We start from the raw sequence: 21,716 nt of genomic DNA, 5'->3' as shown, positions 1-21,716 counted from the left end.
CACCCCTCTGGCAAAGAAAGGGGAGGAATGGCTTTTGCCCCAAACCAGGAGCAACCCCACAATCTCTCTGAACCCCTCCAAGCTTGGGACTGGGCAGGGCAGCTGGGGATTCTGCCCAGAAAGGAGGCTTGCTTTGGCTTTCAGCCTGTTCTCCTCAGCTTGGAGCTATGAGACTGTGGAAACAAATTGGCCTACTTCTGAGACGTCGAACCCAGAGACAAGCCCATGTTCCTCCATCAGTGATGGGCGGACCTTGGGTCATGCTCCTGAAGACCCAGAAGCCAACCAGGTCAACCAATCTCAATAGGAAGTGGAGAATTTATAGACAGAACCTGACAAAATAATAATAATAATAATAATAATAATAATAATAATAATAATAATAATAATAATATTTATACCCTACCCTGGGCTTCCCCTGCCACTCTGGGCGGCTTCCAACAAACATTAAAATACATCAAATATCACAGATTAAAAACTTCCCTAAACAAGGCTGCCTTTAGGTATTTTCTAAATATCTCTTTGACCTCTGATGGGAGGGCGTTCCACAGGGCGGGTGCCACTACCGAGAAGGCCCTCTGCCTGGTTCCCTGTAGCTTGGCTTCTCGCAGTGAGGGAACCGCCAGAAGGCCCTCGGCGCTGGACTTCAGTGTCCGGGCAGAACGATGGGGATGGAGACGCTCCTTCAGGTATACTGGACCAAGGCCGTTTAGGGCTTTAAAGGTCAGCACCAACACTTTGAATTGTGCTCGGAAACGTACTGGGAGCCAATGTAGGTCTTTCAAGACTGGTGTTATGTGGTCTCGGCGGCCGCTCCCAGTCACCAGTCTTGCTGCCGCATTCTGGATTAGTTGTAGTTTCCAGGTCACCTTCAAAGGTAGCCCCACATAGAGCGCATTGCAGTAGCCCAAGCGGGAGATAACCAGAGCATGCACCACTCTGGCGAGCCAGTCCGCAGGCAGGTAGGGTCTCAGCCTGCGTACCAAAATGCTAGATAGGGCTCAGTTAGGGGTAACCAGGGGCTGAGTTACACAGAGACTGTGAAGTTAAGTTGAAAGAAGACTGTGAAGACCAAACTCAATACAGTGGTGCCTCGGTTTACGAAATTAATCCGTTCCAGAAGTCCGTTCTTAAACCGAAACCTTCTTAAACCAAGGCGCGCTTGCCCTAAGGAGGCCTCCCGTTGCTGGTGCCCTTCCACCATTCGGCTTCCGTTGTTAGACCGAGGTAAAGTTCGCAAACCGGGACGCTACTTCTGGTTTTGCGGAGTTTGCAAACTGAATTGTTTATAAACAGGACTGTTCTTAAACCGAGGCACTGTCACTGTATGTGTGCAATGCTGGATGTAGACACATCAAAGAAGCGTTTCAGTTTAAAGCGTTGTAAATTTAAACAGGGAAAACAGGTAGAGAGAAATGGGACTCCACGTCGTCACCTTGTGGCACAATGTTATATCGCACATACAACGCATATAAATTGCTTCTTCTTTACCAGCCTAGCTCAGTCCTAAGTCTGATTGACTTACAACAACAACAACAACAACAACAACAACAACAACAACAACAACAACAACAACAACAGCAACAACATATCCACCCTGCGCTTTTTTCTTCAAAGGAAAAGATCTTGGCAGGGTTAGCATCTTGGGTAGGTAGGGTTGCCAGACTCAATAGTGGACAGGACTTCTGTGCCTTTAATTGCCCTGCTCTCTTTTGAGTCTGGAAACCTTAAAGAGAAACCAGCAGACCCTTTGTTTAATTTCCAAGCAAAGGGTCTGCTGGTTTTTCTCTTGAAGGTTTCCAGACTCAAAAGAGGGCAGGGCAATTAAAGGCACAGAAGTCCTGTCCACTCTTGAGTCTGGCAACCCTATGGGTAGGGAGGTGAATTTTGGACAGAAAATCTCAAAAAAAGCAGGCTCTGGCAGCTGCTTTTCATCAAATGGAAATAAGTTACACACACACACACACACACACACACACACACACACACACAGTTGCACAACAGCATGTGCGGTGTGGCCCAGCTGCAGAATGAACAGCTATAAAGCCAGATGTTGCACATCTGCACTGTGGCTCAAAAGACATCTGCACTGTGGATCAAAAGACAGTTTCTAGGTCTTAAGAGCTGTCAACTCTTAGAGCAATCTCTTTTTCTTTTAACAAAAAAAATGTGTCGCCTTGCAAGGGCTCCTTGAAGCAGACAAGCTGAAATTTCCTAGAAGACATTTTCCGGAGAACATTTCTGAGAAGTTTCTCTTTCCTACCCCTACCTTTGCAGGATCTTATCTGAATACTAGGCATTGTGTGTGTGTGTTTTCTGTGGTGGCCACCTTCTACCCGCACCCACCCCCCGCCCAAATTTCCCTAGCAATTTTCTGGAAGTACACCAGAAAAGCTACGTTTTACTGAGACCCATTAGAATTAATGAACATGACTAAGGTCATGTTTACTCAAAATGAGTTCAATACCTCCCTCTAGGTTGAGCTCACTGTGAAGTATGCGAAGTGATGGCCAAAGTAATATATTTGTACTGGTAGAAGAGGGGAGGGAGAGGGGGAATCAAACAAGTGATGCTACAATTACTGCAAATGTTGAGCCACACAGAATAAATGGCTGGATAATTTCTCTTTCCCCTCATCAATGAAATGATCGTCACTCCTCATCCAAATGCTACATTTATTTCAGCTGCATCCCACAAATTTACCTGCAATTTATGGAGCCGATCTGCACTCCACCCTTCCAAAATGCAAGACGGCTAACAGGATCTATCCATTAATGGCAATGTTAAAATTTAACAGCTTCTGAAGCCCTGGAAAAGCAGTTACGTCGCCAGCTGCTAGGATCAGAAGGTTAGCACAATGGGCTCGACTTGTTTGCTAATGATCCACGTAGGCTTGCACTGCTTCTCTCTGCCAGCAGTAAATTTAGTTTGCAAAAACCCGGGAATTTGTGAAGGCACTCCGGGCCAAACGAGATGTGACATTAATTAGGCAAATGCAATTAACATCGGTTTTTTTGGGTTTTTTACTTGCAAACAGCAGGCATGGGGAATCTTGGCGGCCCTGACAAAAATAAATAAATCACGTCTCACAGAAGCTGCTATTTGTGTTTCAAAGGACATTTCCAGTGACCTAAATGGAAGTTTCCCTTGAAATGCAAAGAGCAACTTCTAAGAGGTGCATTATTTATCCACACCGCGGCAAGGAAAGAGTTGAAAATTCCCCTCCCCGCCTCATACATCCATGGCTGCTCCCTTCGGCTTCTATCTATGTAACAATACAAGTTAATTGCATTCACTCAATTGACATCATATCTATGGCCCTCAGGGACTACTGGTAGCAGTTCAGGAGCCCCACATGGAAGGTTGAGAGGGACCCTAATTTGATGCATTCCAAGGCCATGCTATCTTTCTGGCTCACGTGACGTGGTTGCCTACCGCCTGCCTTTCCATAAGCAAGCAAGACCAACTTGTATTCTGTGGGACATTGTGACAAACACAGTGCTATTTTTCTGGAAAAAGAGGCACCTGAACTCAACATGAATGTCTCCCATGTTCTCAATAGTGCCCAACTGAGAGGTGTTGGAACTGAGTTCTGGCGAGTTCTGGCTGCAGAAAAGGCCCTGGGCAAATGTATTTCTTCTGGCACTGCTAGCCAGGGTTAGAAAATGCTCCAGTGAGGGCGGTCAACAGCCCCACATTCCTGGTTTTTAAGCAAATATATCACTAATCCAGTCCAAAGTATGAGACGGTGCCACTCAGGCACACACTGCGTAAAAGAAACAGGCAGGTGATTTCTCATTTGGTGTGATTTCGCCTCTCGTCAACCACAGATGGAAGCGTAATCTGGAGGAGAGCGGCAGTAAAATAATTTGTATGCCACAACCAACTCTGTAGCTCCTAGCTATGTTGGCTGTGCTCATTAACCTTTTGAACACTAGTTGCTGGAAGCCATGGGGGGGGGGAAGAGAGGGCTCTTCTGCTCAAATCCAGCTTGGTGGATGCTGGTGAGATGGGCCATTGGCTTGATCCCATAGGCAGACCTACACATTTGGAACCCTGAAGCCTGAACTGCTTCAGAGATCCCTGTGCAACCAGCAACAAGGTCTGGGTAACCACAGTTTCCTTCTTCTATGGGATTGTTCCATGACAGACCGCCACATTTATATACATATACATATACCTACACACACACAGTGGTACCTCGATCTTACGAACGACTCGACAACCGAATTTTCCGACTTACCGTGCGCTTACGAATGTCTCGACATCCGAAAGGAAACCGCGGCGGTTTTACATAGGGATTTTTCGACTTACGAATTTTTAGATAGGGTTGCTTTGACTTACGAATTTTTTCGTTTCCAATGCATTCCTATGGGAAATTGCGTTTCCAATGGCGCTTTTTGACTTATGAATTTTTCGACCTACGAAGGTGCCTTTGGAACGGATTAAATTCATAAGTCAAGGCACCACTGTATATATATATACCCTGTTTCTCATATTTTAAGACATACCCATAAAATAAGCCATAGCAGGATTTTTAAGCATTCAAGGAATATAAGCCATACCCCGAAAATAAGACATAGTGATAGGCGCAGCAGCAATGCCGGCCGCGGCAGGAAGAGGAGGAAAAAAATAAGACATCCCTTGAAAATAAGCCATAGTACACCCCTTTTTTACTTACCTTTCCCGGTGGTCCCCCGTATCACTTCCGCCTCCCGTTTTTCTCCGTTATTTTCTCCTGCCGGCAGCCATTTTTTTCCTTTCCGATTTGCCCTTCTATGGGCACCAAAAATGGTCGCCGCCGGCTTTAAAAGTCGCATCTATGCATGTCCGGAAGTGCATAGACGTGACTTCCGGTGTCGGCGGCGGCCATTTTTGGTGTCCATAGATGGGCGGAGCGACACCGGAAGTTGCACCGACGCACTTCCTGACATGCGTACAAGCGACTTTCGAAGCTGGCGGCGGCCATTTTGGGTGCCCATAGAAGGGCAAAGCGACACCGGAAGTTACATCGACGCAACTTCCGGTGTCAAATGCCTGCCGGTCCCGGATTCTGCAGGCCGGAACTTGGAAGGTAAGCTCTCCGGCAGTTTTATGTAGGTTTATTTACAAAAAGACACATCCAGAGCCCGGCTTCTCGCCTGCTCACATTTACGTTTGTTGGTCAGTCTGAAGTTTTGCTCCTCCCACAACAGGAAGGACGCCAGACTTCTGCCTTTCCCTTCTTGCCCTTCTGTTGCCTTTTGATTTTATCGCCTGGATTTGGGACCGAGAGGCTATTGTCCCCCCTCCTCCTCACTCTCACTCCACCCAGACCACTGCTTATCTGCGGATTGCCTAGCAATACTCTGGCTGCCTTCCAAGTCTTCCTCTCCTTGAGAGCTAATAAGAGTTCTTTCCAAAAAGGGATGTGTGTGTGTCAAACAGTCCTTTCTCAATCCTGACAGGTAGTTCTCGTCTGCAGAGTCGGCTCCTGGTTCAATCTCTGAGTCTAACTCATTCCCTGCACTCGGGGGGGGGGGCATTCATAACAACTACTATATCTCAGATTTTAAATAAAATTGCTATACTGAATTATCTCACATGTCAAAGTCACTGGTGTGAATAAAAATTCACTATGCCTTATAGTTTTTGAGTTATATTTTTTTTTGGGGGGGGAGGTGAAAATTAAAGAAATGTTATCTACATGTAAGATGCATCATAAAGGAAACTGAGTCAAATTGGATCTACAAGACCCCAAAAAATTAAGTAATGTGAACTAAGTCGCTTCTCGGGCTCTTCTGGGATTAGGGGTCCGGAAGCTTAAGTTTCATGAGTTTCATACGCAAGCCTATTTAGGGAAGTTTTTAATGTCTGATGTTTTATCATGCTTTTAATATTCTGTTGGGAGCTGTCCAGAGTGCCTGGGGAAACCCAGCCAGATGGGCAGGGTATAAAAAATAATAATAATATATTCAATTATTATCATAGTAGATCTGCACCTGGTTATATCCAAGCACGCAACAAGTCCTTACAGTTCATTATTCTGTTGTCTTGCATGCTGCGGGTGGAATGCCAATGGAGCAATAGCGAAGGTGACGCCCTATGCAAGTTGTAGACTACAATTCCTATCATCCCTGTTCCCTGGGACTTATGGGTATTGTAGTCCAAAACATCTGGAAGGCAACACAATGGCTGCCCCCAGTATAACTAACTACCTGCAATTCTGGTTACCAGCACTGTGCAACTAACCATACCAATTTGCCTTCCCCACTGCCGGCATCTCCCTATTACATCATCTGAACTGGATATGCCAAACGTGTTTATCTTACATGTCTAAACTGCAGCCCTAGGCTGGTTTCCACACAAAAATAAGTGTCGCCACAGTAAAATCAAACTAAGGGTGCAATCCTAAACACACATACTGCAGATAAAGTCCCAACAGGATATAACCTGCAAGTAAATAGGCATCAGATCATGCTGTTAATATATTTTGGGGTTTTTTCCCCTTACAGTGGTACCTCTAGTTACGAATAACTCTACTTACGAATGTTTCTACTTATGAACGGAGCTCCGTCCGCCATCTTGGATGAGGTTTAGATAGGATTTTTTCTGCTTACAAATTTTTAGATAGGGTTGCTTCGACTTACATTTTTTTTCTCCCAATGCATTCCTATGGGATTCGACTTACAATTTTTTCGACTTACAAATGTGCGTTTGGAATGCATTAAATTCCTAAATAGAGGTACCACTGTATTTTATAATGTTCATTTATTAAAACTTTTCAACATATAATGCAATAAAAGCCAAACACATGCAAAAAAGAAAAGAAAAGGGAGAGGGGAACACACACACACACACGGCCTTGGCCCTGGTTGAGGCCAGTTTAACCTACTTGAGGCCTGGGACCTCCAAGATATTATTATTAAAAAGACTGTTGTGTCTGCCAAGCATATCCTTCCTGCAATATGGTGGCAAGGCCTTTGCACAACACAGCCACCAATTCCTCTTTCTTCAGATTCCTCAAACTTCAGCCTTTGAAAGAAACAGGTCTATGTTTGGAAATGCGCCAAAATCAAGAAATAAACTGGAATGTGAAAGAGCAGAAGCTGAGTTGTACATAATGCATTTTATGTTCCTAAAGTAACAAAGTAGGTTTAGACATGTAAAAAGTACATTAAAAAAAGTATTGCATACACACACACATACACACACACACTTTTCCCTAAAAGTTCTATTCTTTTTGGGGGGGGTCAAATCACCCCCAATAGTTTCAAAATTTCTGGAAATTATTCACCTCTACTTTTGAGTTGTTGTTGTTTAGTCGTTTAGTCATGTCCGACTCTTCGTGACCCCATGGACCATAGCACGCCAGGCACTCCTGTCTTGCACTGCCTCCCGCAGTTTGGTCAAACTCATGTTCGTAGCTTCGAGAACACTGTCCAACCATCTTGTCCTCTGTCGTCCCCTTCTCCTAGTGCCCTCAATCTTTCCCAACATCAAGGTCTTTTCCAAGGATTCTTCTCTTCTAGTGAGGTGGCCAAAGTATTGGAGCCTCAGCTTCACGATCTGTCCTTCCAGTGAGCACTCAGGGCTGATTTCCTTAAGAATGGATAGGTTTGATCTTCTTGCAGTCCATGGGACTCTCAAGAGTCTCCTCCAGCACCATAATTCAAAAGCATCAATTCTTCGGCGATCAGCCTTCTTTATGGTCCAGCTCTCACTTCCATACATCACTACTGGGAAAACCATAGCTTTAACTATACGGACCTTTGTTGGCAAGGTGATGTCTCTGCTTTTTAAGATGCTGTCTAGGTTTGTCATTGCTTTTCTCCCAAGAAGCAGGAGTCTTTTAATTTCGTGACTGCTGTCACCATCTGCAGTGATCAAGGAGCCCAAGAAAGTAAAATCTCTCACTGCCTCCATTTCTTCCCCTTCTATTTGCTAGGAGGTGATGGGACCAGTGGCCATGATCTTGGTTTTTTTGATGTTGAGCTTCAGACCATATTTTGCGCTCTCCTCTTTCACCCTCATTAAAAGGTTCTTCAATTCCTCCTCACTTTCTGCCATCAAGGTTGTGTCATCTGCATATCTGAGGTTGTTGATATTTCTTCCGGCAATCTTAATTCCGGTTTGGGATTCATCTAGTCCAGCCTTTCACATGATGAATTCTGCATATAAATTAAATAAGCAGGGAGACAATATACAACCTTGTCGTACTCCTTTCCCAATTTTGAACCAATCCGTTGTTCCATATCCAGTTCTAACTGTAGCTTCTTGTCCCACATAGAGATTTCTCAGGAGACAGATGAGGTGATCAGGCACTCCCATTTCTTTAAGAACTTGCCATAGTTTGCTGTGGTCGACACAGTCAGATGCTTTTGCATAGTCAATGAAGCAGAAGTAGACGTTTTTCTGGAACTCTCTAGCTTTCTCCATAATCCAGCGCATGTTTGCTATTTGGTCTCTGGTTCCTCTGCCCCTTCGAAATCCAGCTTGCACTTCTGGGAGTTCTCGGTCCACATACTGCCTAAGCCTGCCTTGCAGAATTTTAAGCATAACCTTGCTAGCGTGTGAAATGAGCACAATTGTGCGGTAGTTGGAGCATTCTTTGGCACTGCCCTTCTTTGGAATTGGGATGTAGACTGATCTTCTCCAATCCTCTGGCCATTGCTGAGTTTTCGATACTTGCTGGCATATTGGGTGTAGCACCTTAAATATCTACTTTTGAGTAGATATGCTAAATTAGGGCTGCACTGCAGCTGACCCAGCTCCTCTATTTTAGGGGATTACTCCCTGTTCTTCCATGAACCTCTTTTTACACAGTATTTCCCAGTACAGTGGTACCTCGGGTTACGAACATCATTCATTCTGGAGGTCTGTTCTTAATCCGAAACCATTCTTAACCTGAGACGCGCTTTCACTAATGGGGCCTCCTGCTGCCGGCGCGCCATTGGCGCGTGATTTTCGCTCTCATCCTGGGGCAAAGTTCTCAACCCGAGGTACTACTTCTGGGTTAGCGGAGTTTGTAACCTGAAGTGTTTGTAATCTGAGGTATTTGTAACCCGAGGTAGCACTGGACTGCTTTCTCATCTATGGAACGCACAAAAATGACAATTTATGTCCAAATACCACCTGCTGACAAACTTATTAAGACCCCTTATTTGAAAGATTTATGTTTGGAAAATATAAACTGTTCCTTTCTCGTTTTGTTTGGAATTGCTGTTAACTTCCTATAATAACAATATAGCCTGACAGAGTCATCGAGGCTGTTGCTTGCATTATTAACCCATATTTTAAACTTGCTTAACGGAGGCCTTTCGAAACCCATTTACAAAACCTCATTTTCATTTTCTCCCACGCACTGTGATTCACAAATGTTGTGGTTGAACTGCAATTTTAAATACATGTAACATATGAAAATATGTTAATCACCGAGGTGTCTAAATCAGGTTAGCGAAATTGCTTTTATTATTGCATTTTACATCACACGGCTCAGTAATTACATTTGACCTCAAACACACTTCCCAAATCATATATTAATTTCACGTGCCAGCTGGAAAAAAATGGTTTTATTAATCCCTTGCAGAGGCTACATTTTCCTTGTAAACATATCTCCAAGCCAATAGGCAGAATTAAGAATGAAATTTGAAAAAAGAAAAAGACTCTTTAGTGGGAAAATACCTTCCTTGCATGCAGAATGTCCTTGGTTCAATCCCTAGCATCTCCAAGCAGGACTGGGAGAAAACCCATCTAAAATCCTGAAGATACAGATTGCCAGTGTAATACTGAGCTAGTTCGACCAATGATAAGGCAGTTACTTCTGAGAAGTACTGTAAGGTAGCTATACAAATTCTTGGAGAATCCTGGAGAATCACAGCGCCTGCTGTGGCTGCAGAAACCAGTAACTTGTAACTGCTGCCTCCCAGTTTGATTTTGCTGCATTAGCAAGCACCCAAGTGACCTCTGAGAGGTACAAGCTGGGCTTTCTGTATGGAGGTCCTGGACTGCCCAAACAACAAGACTCCTGTCTTGGCCTCACTGGTGTGGTCTCAAGCAGGGGCGGAGCTACCTGCCCTGGCACCTGGAGTGGTGCGGGGACGGGACTAGCCGCCCGCACGGCGAGCGTCCTCAGCTGCCCACCGCCCATGCGGCGAGTGGGGGGGGGGCGCTGTTAGCTGCCCACGCAGGGAGTGTCCCTAGCCACCTGCCACCAGTGTGAGGAGAGTGGGGGTGCGCCGCTTGCCGCCCATGCGGCGAGCTTCCCTAGCTGCCTGCCACCCGCACAGCGAGCGTCGGGAGGGGCGCGGCAGCATCGTACCTAGCAGGTCGCTGCCCGCACAGCGAGCGTCCCGGGGTGCCGCCCGCACAGCGAGCAGGGGTGGGTGGTGCGGCGATATCACCCACCCTCAAGCTGACATACCCCCTGCACCCACTTTCCTCCGCCAGTGGTCTCAAGGAAACATTTGGCACCAGCTTGGCTGCAGGAGATGCCACAAGGAGGCATTCAAGACCCCAGCTTTGCATAAGGGCATACTCCTTAGCCTTTTCTTCTCTTGAAGATATCCTGCAAGGCAGTGGAGGTTTAGGATCAGACTTTTTCTTCTCCTAAATGGGCTACTTTCCCATCTACCCCTCACTTCCTTCTACAGCATGTGCAAAAACCACCTTCTTGACTGTTGGACCTACTTTTGGTCTCATCCACTCCATGCACTGGGGCCTGTCTTCGCATACAGGGGAAGTCCCTAAGGCACTGAATGTTTGAGATGCATTGGCTACCCTCACCTGGTTTAGCCAACTGACCGCAGTCACTCCTGGGGTGCGGCAGCTGTCTCATGCTGACAGCTTCTAGGAGCCACAGGTGAAAGCTAAGTGCAAGATGGGGACCAAAGGTGGACAAACCACCCCAGAAGGACAACCCCTTCTGTGCTTTTCCGAGGAGAATTGGTGTTTGTCCCACCAGAGGGACTGCCTGTCCCCTAACACCCCATACACCTCTGAGATGAGAGCTGTAGCCCAGGAAAATCTGGGGGAGGGAGTTAGAACCTTGCTAGAGTTAGAGTCACCTTCCTTAGGCAATGCCTTAGGGAGAAACAACCGCTGTCCCTCCTGGTGATCTGAGGTTCCATCTCTTATTGGCTCCAAGGAGAATGTCCAATGGGGAGGGATGATGGGATTTGTCGGTCACAACTTCCCTAACCTGGTTCTAGCATGAGCAGAAGACACACAGCTGTGATTCCTGCATTACAGCAGGTTGGACTAGAAGGCCCTTGGGGTTCCTTCCAGCTCTCCAATTCTTTGACTGTATCTACAGAAGGACCTTTAGATCCAGCTCAGTTTCCTTACATTTGATGCATTCCTTACAACTCTGGCTGTTTCCTGCGCAGCAACACTATCCCAAGATATCCCTGTACCAGCCCTGCCACATCTGCGCTACCCCACAGGTCATAAACTTGCACAGTCGACGTGCTCCAGTCAAATCACATTTGGCCCAGTGTCCTGTTTGCAGCCTTGGGCAGCTAATGTTTATAAACCTTGAACTACAGTTAACAAATGCTTAACAGCAAATAATGACACAACCAACAAGCCCTTCTGTGCTTTTCCAAGGAGAATGAAAAGTGGCCTGCTATTAGTTTTCAATCAGCTGCTTGGTTCCTTTTCGTTGAATAAGTGGAAGCACTACAGCAATTCACCAATACTGGCTTAAAAGCTTGTCCTTATAAGTGGATCTGAATAATGGAGACATTGTGGCCCAGTTTGAATACACCACCAATCCATCTCACACACACACACACACCGGTTTAAGATCCAGTCTCTTGGAACATCCATCTCAAACCTGGCTGCTTACCCATGGTCTGTTTGAGGCTAGCAAATCAGGGTTGTAAACCACAGTGGAGAGTTGGCTTCTGAAACTCTGCTTGCTTTAACTATGGTTTGTAATTACATTCCAACCCAGCATCCTAGTTTAACGCTTGTTTGTTGTGTCATTCCCGCCTAGTGCCCGGCAGAGATGCGAGAGATGAGCAGTTTGAATATCATCCACAAGCACTGAGGCCCTCACTAGGAGTTTCTCCATCTCCTCTTCTCACACTCTGACTGGGAATGGGTTCCTTTTCCTGCCCACCTCCTTACAGGCAAGCTCCAGATCCAGAGGAGCCTTTATTTCCTTAAAGCATTTATTTGCACTCTGCATATAGGCTCCGCCAAGCAACTTGCAAAAAGAAAAACCCAACAGCAAAGCAATCCCTTCTCCCAACAGCAAAGAAATCCCTTCTCCTTCCTGATAATATACCTAATAATAAGAAGGTTGTACAGCCTCTTGAATTCCTCTCTGGACACATCCATCTAACTGCACAGAGTTTTACACTGCACTTTGCTCCACCCTTCCTGCTCAGGTCTGCTCTCTGGACCTCATTGCCAAGTGCAGCCAAGCAACTGAACAGCCATAGCAACTGCACCCTTCCGTTTGGTGGTTGTGATGCAGGAAAAGGGTGATTTGCACCCCTCGCCACGACAGGATTCCATTCGTTGCCTGTGTTGCCTGTCACCTCTCCTGCCCACCCACAATTTTTTCTGTACGTCTGACAATACAGCTGCTTCTGCTGCTGCTATAGCCCCAAAATGAGGTTCACTTTCGCTGCCTTTAGCTGTTCTCTGGAAAGTGCTGATTAAACTACTCATCAGGGCAGAAGCGGCTGCAGAGACCTCAGGAGAAAGAATTGCAATATCTTACTATCCATGTTTCCTGGGAGAAAGTAAATGACATGCTTCAATTTCTACTTGAAATCTCCTCCCGCACTATGGGTAAGCTAAGTCCATTATATTTCAAGAAAGAAACGCCACACAGCCAGCCACTGTAATGAGAAGTTCTCTTTAATCATCAAGCGGCTCTGCTGAAACTCCGCTTGGCTCCAAAAAGAAAGATGTTTTATAATAATAATAATAATAATAATAATAATAATAATTTATTATTTCTACCGCGTCCATCTGGCTGGGTTTCCCCAGCCACTCTGGGCGGTTTTCAACAGAACATTAAAAACAGAATAAAATTTCAATCAAACATTTAAAACTTCCCTAAACAGGGCTGCCTTCAGATGTCTTCTGAAGGTTGGTTACAGTGGTACCTCTGGCTACGAACTTAATTCGTTCCGGAGGTCCGTTCTTAAGCTGAAACCGCTCTTATCCTGAGGTGCGCTTTTGCTAATGGGGTCTCCCACTGCGCGTGCATCCTGGGGCAAAGTTTGCAACCAGGAGCAGCTACTTCCGGGTTAGTGGAGCTCGTAACCTGAAGCGTTTGTAACTAGAACCGTTCGTAACCAGAGGTACCTCTGTAGTTGTTTATTCCTTTGACATCTGATGGGAGGGCGATCCAGAGGGCAGGTGCCACTACCGAGAAGGCCCTCTGCCTGGTTCCTTGTAACCTCACTTCTCGCAGTGAGGGAACTGCCAGAAGGCCCTCAGCGCTGGACCTCAGTGTCCAGGCTAAACGATGGGGGTGGAGACGCTCCTTCAGGTATACTGGGCCAAGGCCGCTTGGGGTTTTAAAGGTCAGCACCAAGACTTTGAATTGTGTTTGAATTGTTTTCTGGCAGATGGCATGGTGGGGCTGTACTATTCACCTGGCCGCCCCCGCCTCCCAGTTGATGGGCACTGCCATTCAAATGGTATCCGCGCACTGTGTCATGTGATTGGTTATGCGGGGCTGGGCTTACTTGCCCCCCCAAATATTTTATTCAAGTTGCCACTCCTGCTAAGGCAGCAAGGCAGCAGTTACGAGTTACCAGTCTCTGTGGCCGCAGCAGGAGCTGTGATTCTCCAGTCGTTTGACTTCACCCCCAGAGGCACACTCCATTGTCTCTCAAGACAGATGGATGCCAACAACAGCAGCCATTAACAGTGTTCCTCCACGATAGCTTAACCAATCAATGTGCCCTCTCTTGTTTATGTGCCACACTTTCTGCTTTAAACCCCACCCAAAGTTTGAATGGCATGATGGTGTCATAGCATGGTATGGGTGGGATCCTTTGTACCGTGTGACTGGCACTCTGGCAGGCATCAGCTGTGAAAACGAGAACCCGAAGCCTCCTCCATCCAAGCAGAGGTTGGGTGGCCATCTGTCATGGATCCTTTAGCTGAGATTCCTGCATTGAAAGGGGGCTGGACTAGATGACCCTCGGAATCTTGTCCAACTCTACAATTCTATGACTGTGATTTTGTGAATCAAAACTCCCTACCTCCAAGCACCATGCCAGCTTGGCAGCATTTCCTCAAGCGGCACGCAGGGCAGTTCTTCCGGCGGATCTTGTCCACAATGCAGTCGTTCCGCCCGGCACATAAATAATTATGTTGCCCTGTAAGAAAAAAAAGAAAGAAGATGGGGAAAATGAACATTAGATTATGGAGAAGTAAAAGAAAAGGCAGGGCAGGGCAGTTCAGAAAGCTAGGGTGAATAAAGTGCAAAGCATCCAAACAAATCACTAAACTATAGCCTGGAAACAACGTTAGTCAGCTTCAATGTCAGCCATCCTGATCTGTTTTCAGAGGTGTAAACAAAATGTATAAACCGTCCTTCAGGCTAAATGCTCAACAACAACTGCTTCCAAAGTAAAAGGTCTTTTTAAAATTACTATTATTCTAGCAACTAGCTGGATGGGACCATCGATTCATCCGTCACTTAATGGTTCTTTAATTATTGTTTCTATCTTCTTGGTTGGGTAATTCAATGCACCTCGGAGGTGCTTTTATTAGCTACAGGGGAGGAGGGGGCAGGGAGATTCAGAAGGGAACAGCCTTGGTACTGAGAGGCTAAACAGCCACGTTTCACTTGGTGTGTTTCTCCCCCCCCCAACCCCCCCCCCCCGGCATTGGGTCATATTAAGAAGGAACGAACCAATCTGTTCCTGTTCAACATGACTCAACAGATGAAAAACTAGTATCTTATGGACTTTAACAATGTAAGGGTCACCATGACATTAGCACAGTGATATTATGATCAGTCGGTTGTTATTGGTGAACTGCTTCTATTATGGACGTGGCCCTCGAATGTATTTTTAAACATATCCCTTGCTATGTAAGCTTGCACAAAGTGCAAGGTAGTGAGAGAGAGAGAGAGAAGAAACAGGCTTCCTCTCCGCTCGCCTCCCCCCCCCCCAAATTCTTTTTTAGATACTAACTTATTAAAACCTGCTGGGAACCAGTGTAATAATAATTATTTATTTCTTATACTTTTAATATGTAATGTTTTGTTATGTTTATATATGCTGGAAGCTGCACAGAGTGGATGAGGCAACCCAGTCAGATGGGCGGGATACAAATAATGAAAGGAAGAAGAAGAAGAAGGAGGAAGAGGAGGAGGAGGAGGAGGAGGAGGAGGAAGAGGAGGAGGAGGAGGAGGAGGAGGAGGAGGAGGAGGAGGAGGAGGAGGAGGAGGAGGAGGAGGAGGAGGAGAAGGATCCCAGCCCATCTGACCGGGTTGCCCCAGCTACTTTGGATGGGTTTCAACAAAATATAGCATCAAACATTAAAAAACCTCCCAATACAGGGAGCTGAAACTGCCTTCAGATGCTTTCTAAAAGTCAGATAGTTGCTTATTTCCTTGACATCTGATGGGAGGGCATTCCACAGGGCGGGCGCCACCACCAAGGAGGCCCTCTGCCTGGTTCCCTGTAACCTCACTTCTCACAGCGAGGGAACTGCCAGAAGGCCCTCGGCGCTGGACTTCAGTGTCCGGGCTGAACGATGGGGGGTAGAGATGCTCCTTCAGGTATACTGGACCGAGGCCGCTTAGGGCTTTAAAGGTCAGCACCAACACTTTTAATTGTGTTCGGAAATGTACTGGGAGCCAGTGAAGAACCTACAGTGGTGTCTCGCTAGACGAATTTAATTCGTCCCGCGAGTCGCTTCGTATGGCGAAGAATTCGTTTTGCGAAGCGGCTCCCATAGGAACGCATTGAAGTGCGGTTTCCCATAGGGTGCCTCGCAAGACGGGGGGGATTTCGTCTTGCGAGGCTCCCTATGGGACGAAAAAATTCATCTTGCGAAGCGCACCATAGGAAACTTCGTCTTGCGAGTCTCCATTGAAATCGCAAAACACTTTCGTTTTGCGAGTTTTTCGTCTTGTGAGGCATTCGTCTAGTGAGGTACCACTGTAGTGTTATATGGTCCCAGTGGCCGCTCCCAGTCACCAGTCTAGCTGCCACATTCTGGATTAGTTGCAGTTTCTGAGTCACATAGCCTCACATAGAGCACATTGCCGTAGTTCAAGCAGGAGATAACCAGCACTTGTACCACTTTGGCAAGGCAGTGTGCAGGCAAGGCAGGGTCTCATACAAGCCTACCCCGCAAGGGTGCTGTGGGGATTAAAGCGGGGGAAGGAATGAACCAAGCGTGCCACACAGAGCTCTCTGAATGAGGTCAGTATATAAAAGTAATAAACATGGACTTAGTCAGAGTAGAACCATTTAAACCAACGGGATTTTAAGTAGATCCAGACTTTGCCAAATCAATGAGAGTTGTTGTTGTTTAGTCATTTAGTCGTGTCTGACTGTTCGTGACCCCATGGACCAGAGCACGCCAGGCACTTCTGTCTTCCACTGCCTCCCGCAGTTTTCTCAGACTCATGTTCATAGCTTCAAGAACACTGTCCAACCATCTCGTCCTCTGTCGTTCCCTTCTCCTAGTGCCCTCCATCTTTCCCAACATCAGGGTCTTTTCCAGGGAGTCTTCTCTTCTCATGATGTGGCCAAAGTATTGGAGCCTCAGCTTCACGATCTGTCCTTCCAGTGAGCACTCAGGGCTGATTTCCTTCAGAATGGATAGGTTTGATCTTCTTGCATCCATGAGACTCTCAAGAGTTAGTATCAGTTAATAATGACTTAAGTCCCACTGAACATCAACAATGCTCACCTGAACAGGAGGCCAATCAGGCACACAGGCTACTTGGTCACAGTCTTCTTCCCCACAGTATTTCTGATTAAACTATAGTAATTATTACTAAATTTCCAACCAGGTTCTCTCCAAGATCTACCTGGAGATGGCAGGGATTGAACCCGGGAAATTCTGCAGGCCAAGCAGACGCACCGCCACTGAACCACGGCCCTTCATTACAGATCCAAATTGAGAAGGCCCAAGTTGGCTCCGCAAACATCAGGGGCACGGACTGCCCTGAAAAGGGTCAGCCACAGACTCCAAACAAATGGACTGCACAGGGTTTTTTTATATCACACATTAGACTTTGGCCACAGGTGTCCAATCCATCTGAAGATGTGGAACCTGGCTTTAGGAGGTTCAAAGAGCAGCAGGGGTGTGTTTGCAAAAGGGCTTTCAAAGAGCCCAGTTTTGGCCTCTGTAGTCCCAACAATTGAGGGTTTCAAAGTGCAGCATCACCTGATGTCATATGGTGTCAGATGATTTGGCCTACCAGGGCACCACAGTTCAAGAAGGATATTGACAAGCTGGAACGTGTCCAGAAGAGGGCAACGAAAATGGTCAAAGGCCTGGAAACGATGCCTTATGAGGAACGGCTTAGAGTCCTGGGTATGTTTAGCCTGGAGAAGAGAAGGTTAAGGGGTGATATGATAGCCATGTTCAAATATATAAAAGGATGTCATATAGAGGAGGGAGAAAGGTTGTTTTCTGCTGCTCCAGAGAAGCTGACACGGAGCAATGGATTCAAACTACAAGAAAGAAGATTCCACCTAAACATTAGGAAGAACTTCCTGACAGTAAGAGCTGTTCGGCAGTGGAATTTGCTACCAAGGAGTGTGGTGGAGTCTCCTTCTTTGGAGGTCTTTAAGCAGAGGCTTGACAGGCATATGTCAAGAATGCTTTGATGGTGTTTCCTGCTTGACAGGGGGTTGGACTGGATGGCCCTTGTGGTCTCTTCCAACTCCATGATTCTATGATTCATTGGCCTTCTTCCAATCCATTTTTGATTGTAGGAGGGAATTGCCAAGAATTACACATGGGTGACTGTGTATGATTCTAGGGTCAGGGAAATAAGGATCCATTCCACTTGCCAGACAACGTTCCCCATCCCTGCTGTAGGCACTTATCCCTGGCAGCTTTGTAGTGCTTGCCCATTGTGGTCTCTTTGTAAACCGGGTAAGAGCTTCCTTGCACTAATTTAGGCTGCAATCCTACACACACACCATTCCTTTGAATTCAGTGGGGCTTACCTCTGGGTAAGCATGTATAGGCTTGAGCTGTCGGTTATCTGCACAACGCGGAGGAAAAGAGAATCAAACCACGTCTGAAATAATTAGGAAGCAATTTGCTGATTTGCCTGATGCAGGTAATTTGGACTCTCATTTGTCTCCCTAACGTATTAGTTCTAAACATGTGAATATCTGTATCCGGTTGAACAAGTTGAATAGATTTTGGGGGGGAATAATGATGAAGAGAATATTTTAAACACCAACACAGACACACAAATCGTCTCAGGTTAATATCTGTGCTTTTAGAATGCCGAAACCAGTCCTTTGACCTTTGCATTCAAATTCCAGCATCTCTCTGAAGGGTAGAATGTGTGACTAAGAGGGGGGAAATATGCAAGGCATTTGCCTAATTTCAAAATTACAGTAAGGTATTGAACTGCCCCAACCCATCTCCCTTAGTATGCTGTAATACTTGAGATTCTTCTGGCCAAATTCTAATCAGAATACCGTTTTCCTGCTATGCTATCTCTCTGCCCAGCCTACCTCACAGAGCTGTTGTGAGGATGAAATGGAGAGGAGGTGAATAAGCATGAATGTCACATGTTGCTCCTTGGAGGGAAGGCGGGGAATATAAGTGTAATCATAATAAAATTAAAATAAATATGTAACTGGAAACAAGGTTGCTGATAGTATAGCTCCCATCAGCAGCTGGAGTGGGTAGGACTTGGACCACTCTAACATCTGGAGGGCCACAGCTTCCTCATCCCTGGTGCAAAAATTACTTCTCCACCACCCAGAAGTGGGCGGGAAAATATTGGAAATGACGAGAAGCTCAAAGGAGCCTGCCGGGTTCTGCTGGTGACTGCAGCAGACAGAGCGTGGTCCAAGCTCCACTGACTGCCTCATCTGTCCCATAGCTGCCAAGTTTTCCCTTTTCTCGCGAGGAAGCCTATTCAGCATAAGGGAATTTCCCTTAAAAAAGGGAGAACTTGGCAGCTATGCTGTCCTGGCATACCTGTCTGCCCACCCATGTGAAAAGGAAGCAGCCTAGTTTTGTTTATTTAAGGTATATCCCACCTTTGAAGCAGGTGAAACAGGTGGTCTCCCATCCAGGTACCAACCAGAGCCAGAGTGGTAGGCACTCGTCCGTTCATTAGATTCATATGTGATGTAACAAGTTTCTGACTAAATTCTAACTAAATATCACAGCTACTACTATGTCACACTAATGTGTTACATCACATATGCATTTGTACTACTGATGAAGCCCAGGACGGCGAAACAAGGTTAATATTATGGAAATCCTTAGACTTTGTGAAAGGATTCTGTGGAACTAGAACAACTCTTCTTGTGGATTGCGTGGACCAAATGACTCAGCAGGTGGAACTGACTCTAGCGCATGTTTGGAGCTGACCTGATCCATGAATTGATTAGAGTGTGAACTGATCTACTGATTCTTCTGCTTTTTCTGTTGTATTTTATGGCTCGTTTCTGTTTAAATTTATAATATGATACAGTGAATAATATACTTGATTTATGCTCAAGAGTAAAGCCGGTTACGTCTCACGTGGGTACTGAGTATGTTTTACGTAACTAAAGGTTTGATGTTGTTTTGCTTCCAACAGCCGCCATGTGCAAAGCTCCCAAATAATGATTATTGTTCTACTACCCCAAGAAATATATTAGCACAATACATAAAGCACGCATCTGTCAAAAGTGAACCATGGTGCCTATTGTGCAGATGCAAAGGTGAGAGCAGGCAAGCGAAATGAAATAGCACCCAATACAATGTTGGCAGATAATTGGATTAACTATGGAAACAAAACTGATTGCGGGGTCGTTAATCATGGTACACAGGGCAGAGCTGCTTCAGAAGCAGGTGAATGGGGGAGCCAGAAATTAATTTCCAAAAGGAGAGTTGCCAGGGATGCAGACTCCACAGGAGGGCCACCCAATCCCAACAGATATTCTCATAACATGCAAGTGGTCCGGTCAATACCAGACAGCGTTGCAACCTCCCTCCAGCTGTGTCGCTGCTGCATACCAAGGGGAGGGGGGCGAGGCAGTGGCTGGGTGGCTGCGGTGAAAACACACCAGCAGGAGGGGCACCATTGGCTCCACCAGCGGGTCAACACTGCACCAACCTTACTGCCCCCTATCTCAGTATGCAGGAATGTCTCAGCTGGAGGTAGGCCAGGTGAGAGGTCCAGCACCACTGTCTGCTACTGGGTCTGCTTGTTATCCCACTCGTAACACCCTTCACAGGATCAAAGTCTATCCTGGAAGATAGTCCAGAAGCTATGGAACCATAAACAACTTGTGACACAAGTCCCTGAGGAAGCATCTTCCCCAGCATCAACAAACTCAAGACGTTTTGATCAGTAGGAGATGCTCTGGTGTCCATAGCAGAAGCTAGAAGGGTGGTGACAGGGCATTCTTGGTGGTAGCACCCTGCCTACAGAACTCCCTCCCAGGTGACATTTTGTTTTCTCCAGCCACTGACATCTTTAAACAAAGACTCACGTTAACCCAAGCATCTGTAACATGAATTGTAGTGTTTGGGGCTTGAGGCTTTATAGTTATTTGTTGCTGCTCTTTATTTGTCTTGTTATTTTATTTGTATGGTATGGCCGGTCTAGTTTTCCACGTATGCTAACCCATTCTTAGCTTCCATATGCAGGAACTGGAAGTATAAAAGTATCAAATAAAGTCATAGAAGCCTTTATTTTAATTCACCCACCCGCGTATTCTGCTAAGCCACCTGGCCAGGAGATTCCAGAGTGGAGACCAGTTCAGATTGCTCATTTCCAGAAGAAGAACCAAACAGTGATCTAAGGATGTAATCCTACAGTCTCTGGAAGGCCATTGGGAGGAATGGCAGGATATAATTAGGAAAAAATGATAATGATAATGATATACTGTTTTTAGCTGATCTCCAGTCAAGTGGAGAGGGAGGTTCATCCTTGGGTGCCCCCTTCCAGTCATTACTCATCTGGAGAGGGCCATTCCATGGAGGCTTTGAATCTAGTGGATCCAAAGCCCTCATCTTCAAGCACAGACCCTGGAATGGGGGGGGGGAGAAGTATTTCAGCCTTTGCATAATAGGAAGTAAAATGTTTTCTTTCAAAAATAATAATAATTACTAACTGACGGGAAGAGGAAGAGGGTCTATTCCTACCTTCCAACGCTGATGGTGCAAAGTCTAGCAGCGCTTCAGATCTGCCTATCTGCCTGTCAGGGCGACTTTCTCCTCCCACTGAGCCTACAGGACTGCTCTGTAACAAAGAGTCTTGCTGGCACCTAAAAGGCGAATAGATTTATTGCAGCACAACTATTGTCCCGCTTCACCAGATCCCAGATTATGAATGTTTATGCCGCCATAAATCATTTAATCTTATAAGTGCCAAGAGGCTCTGTGTTGTTTCTCCTGCAAACACTGCTTTGTTTCTGCTTCAAAAAAAGTTGCTGCTTCTCTGGTAACGGGGATCCAGAACGTCTTTCCACGGGGAACACGGGTGGTGTGGATGGGTGGGTGGGGGAAGTTACATGGTAACAAATCTGACACGGCCAAAGGATCACAGG

At 46.1% G+C, this 21,716-nt stretch overlaps 1 protein-coding gene across 1 annotated transcript in view; it reads right to left on the bottom strand.

The window, feature by feature from the left end:
- PGR (progesterone receptor) overlaps positions 1-21,716 on the bottom strand; it is a 58,289-nt gene that overhangs the window by 19,966 nt on the left and 16,607 nt on the right. The window contains exon 3 of the mRNA XM_035115742.2: positions 14,214-14,330. Within this exon, the coding sequence (XP_034971633.2) occupies positions 14,214-14,330 (117 nt within the window). The remainder of the gene's footprint in view (positions 1-14,213; positions 14,331-21,716) is intronic.

Source organism: Zootoca vivipara, chromosome 4, assembly GCF_963506605.1.
Source record: "Zootoca vivipara chromosome 4, rZooViv1.1, whole genome shotgun sequence".
Classification (NCBI taxonomy): Eukaryota; Metazoa; Chordata; class Lepidosauria; order Squamata; family Lacertidae; genus Zootoca; species Zootoca vivipara.
The sequence above is the reverse complement of the archived record's forward strand: the minus strand, read 5'-3'. Positions and strand labels throughout refer to the sequence as shown.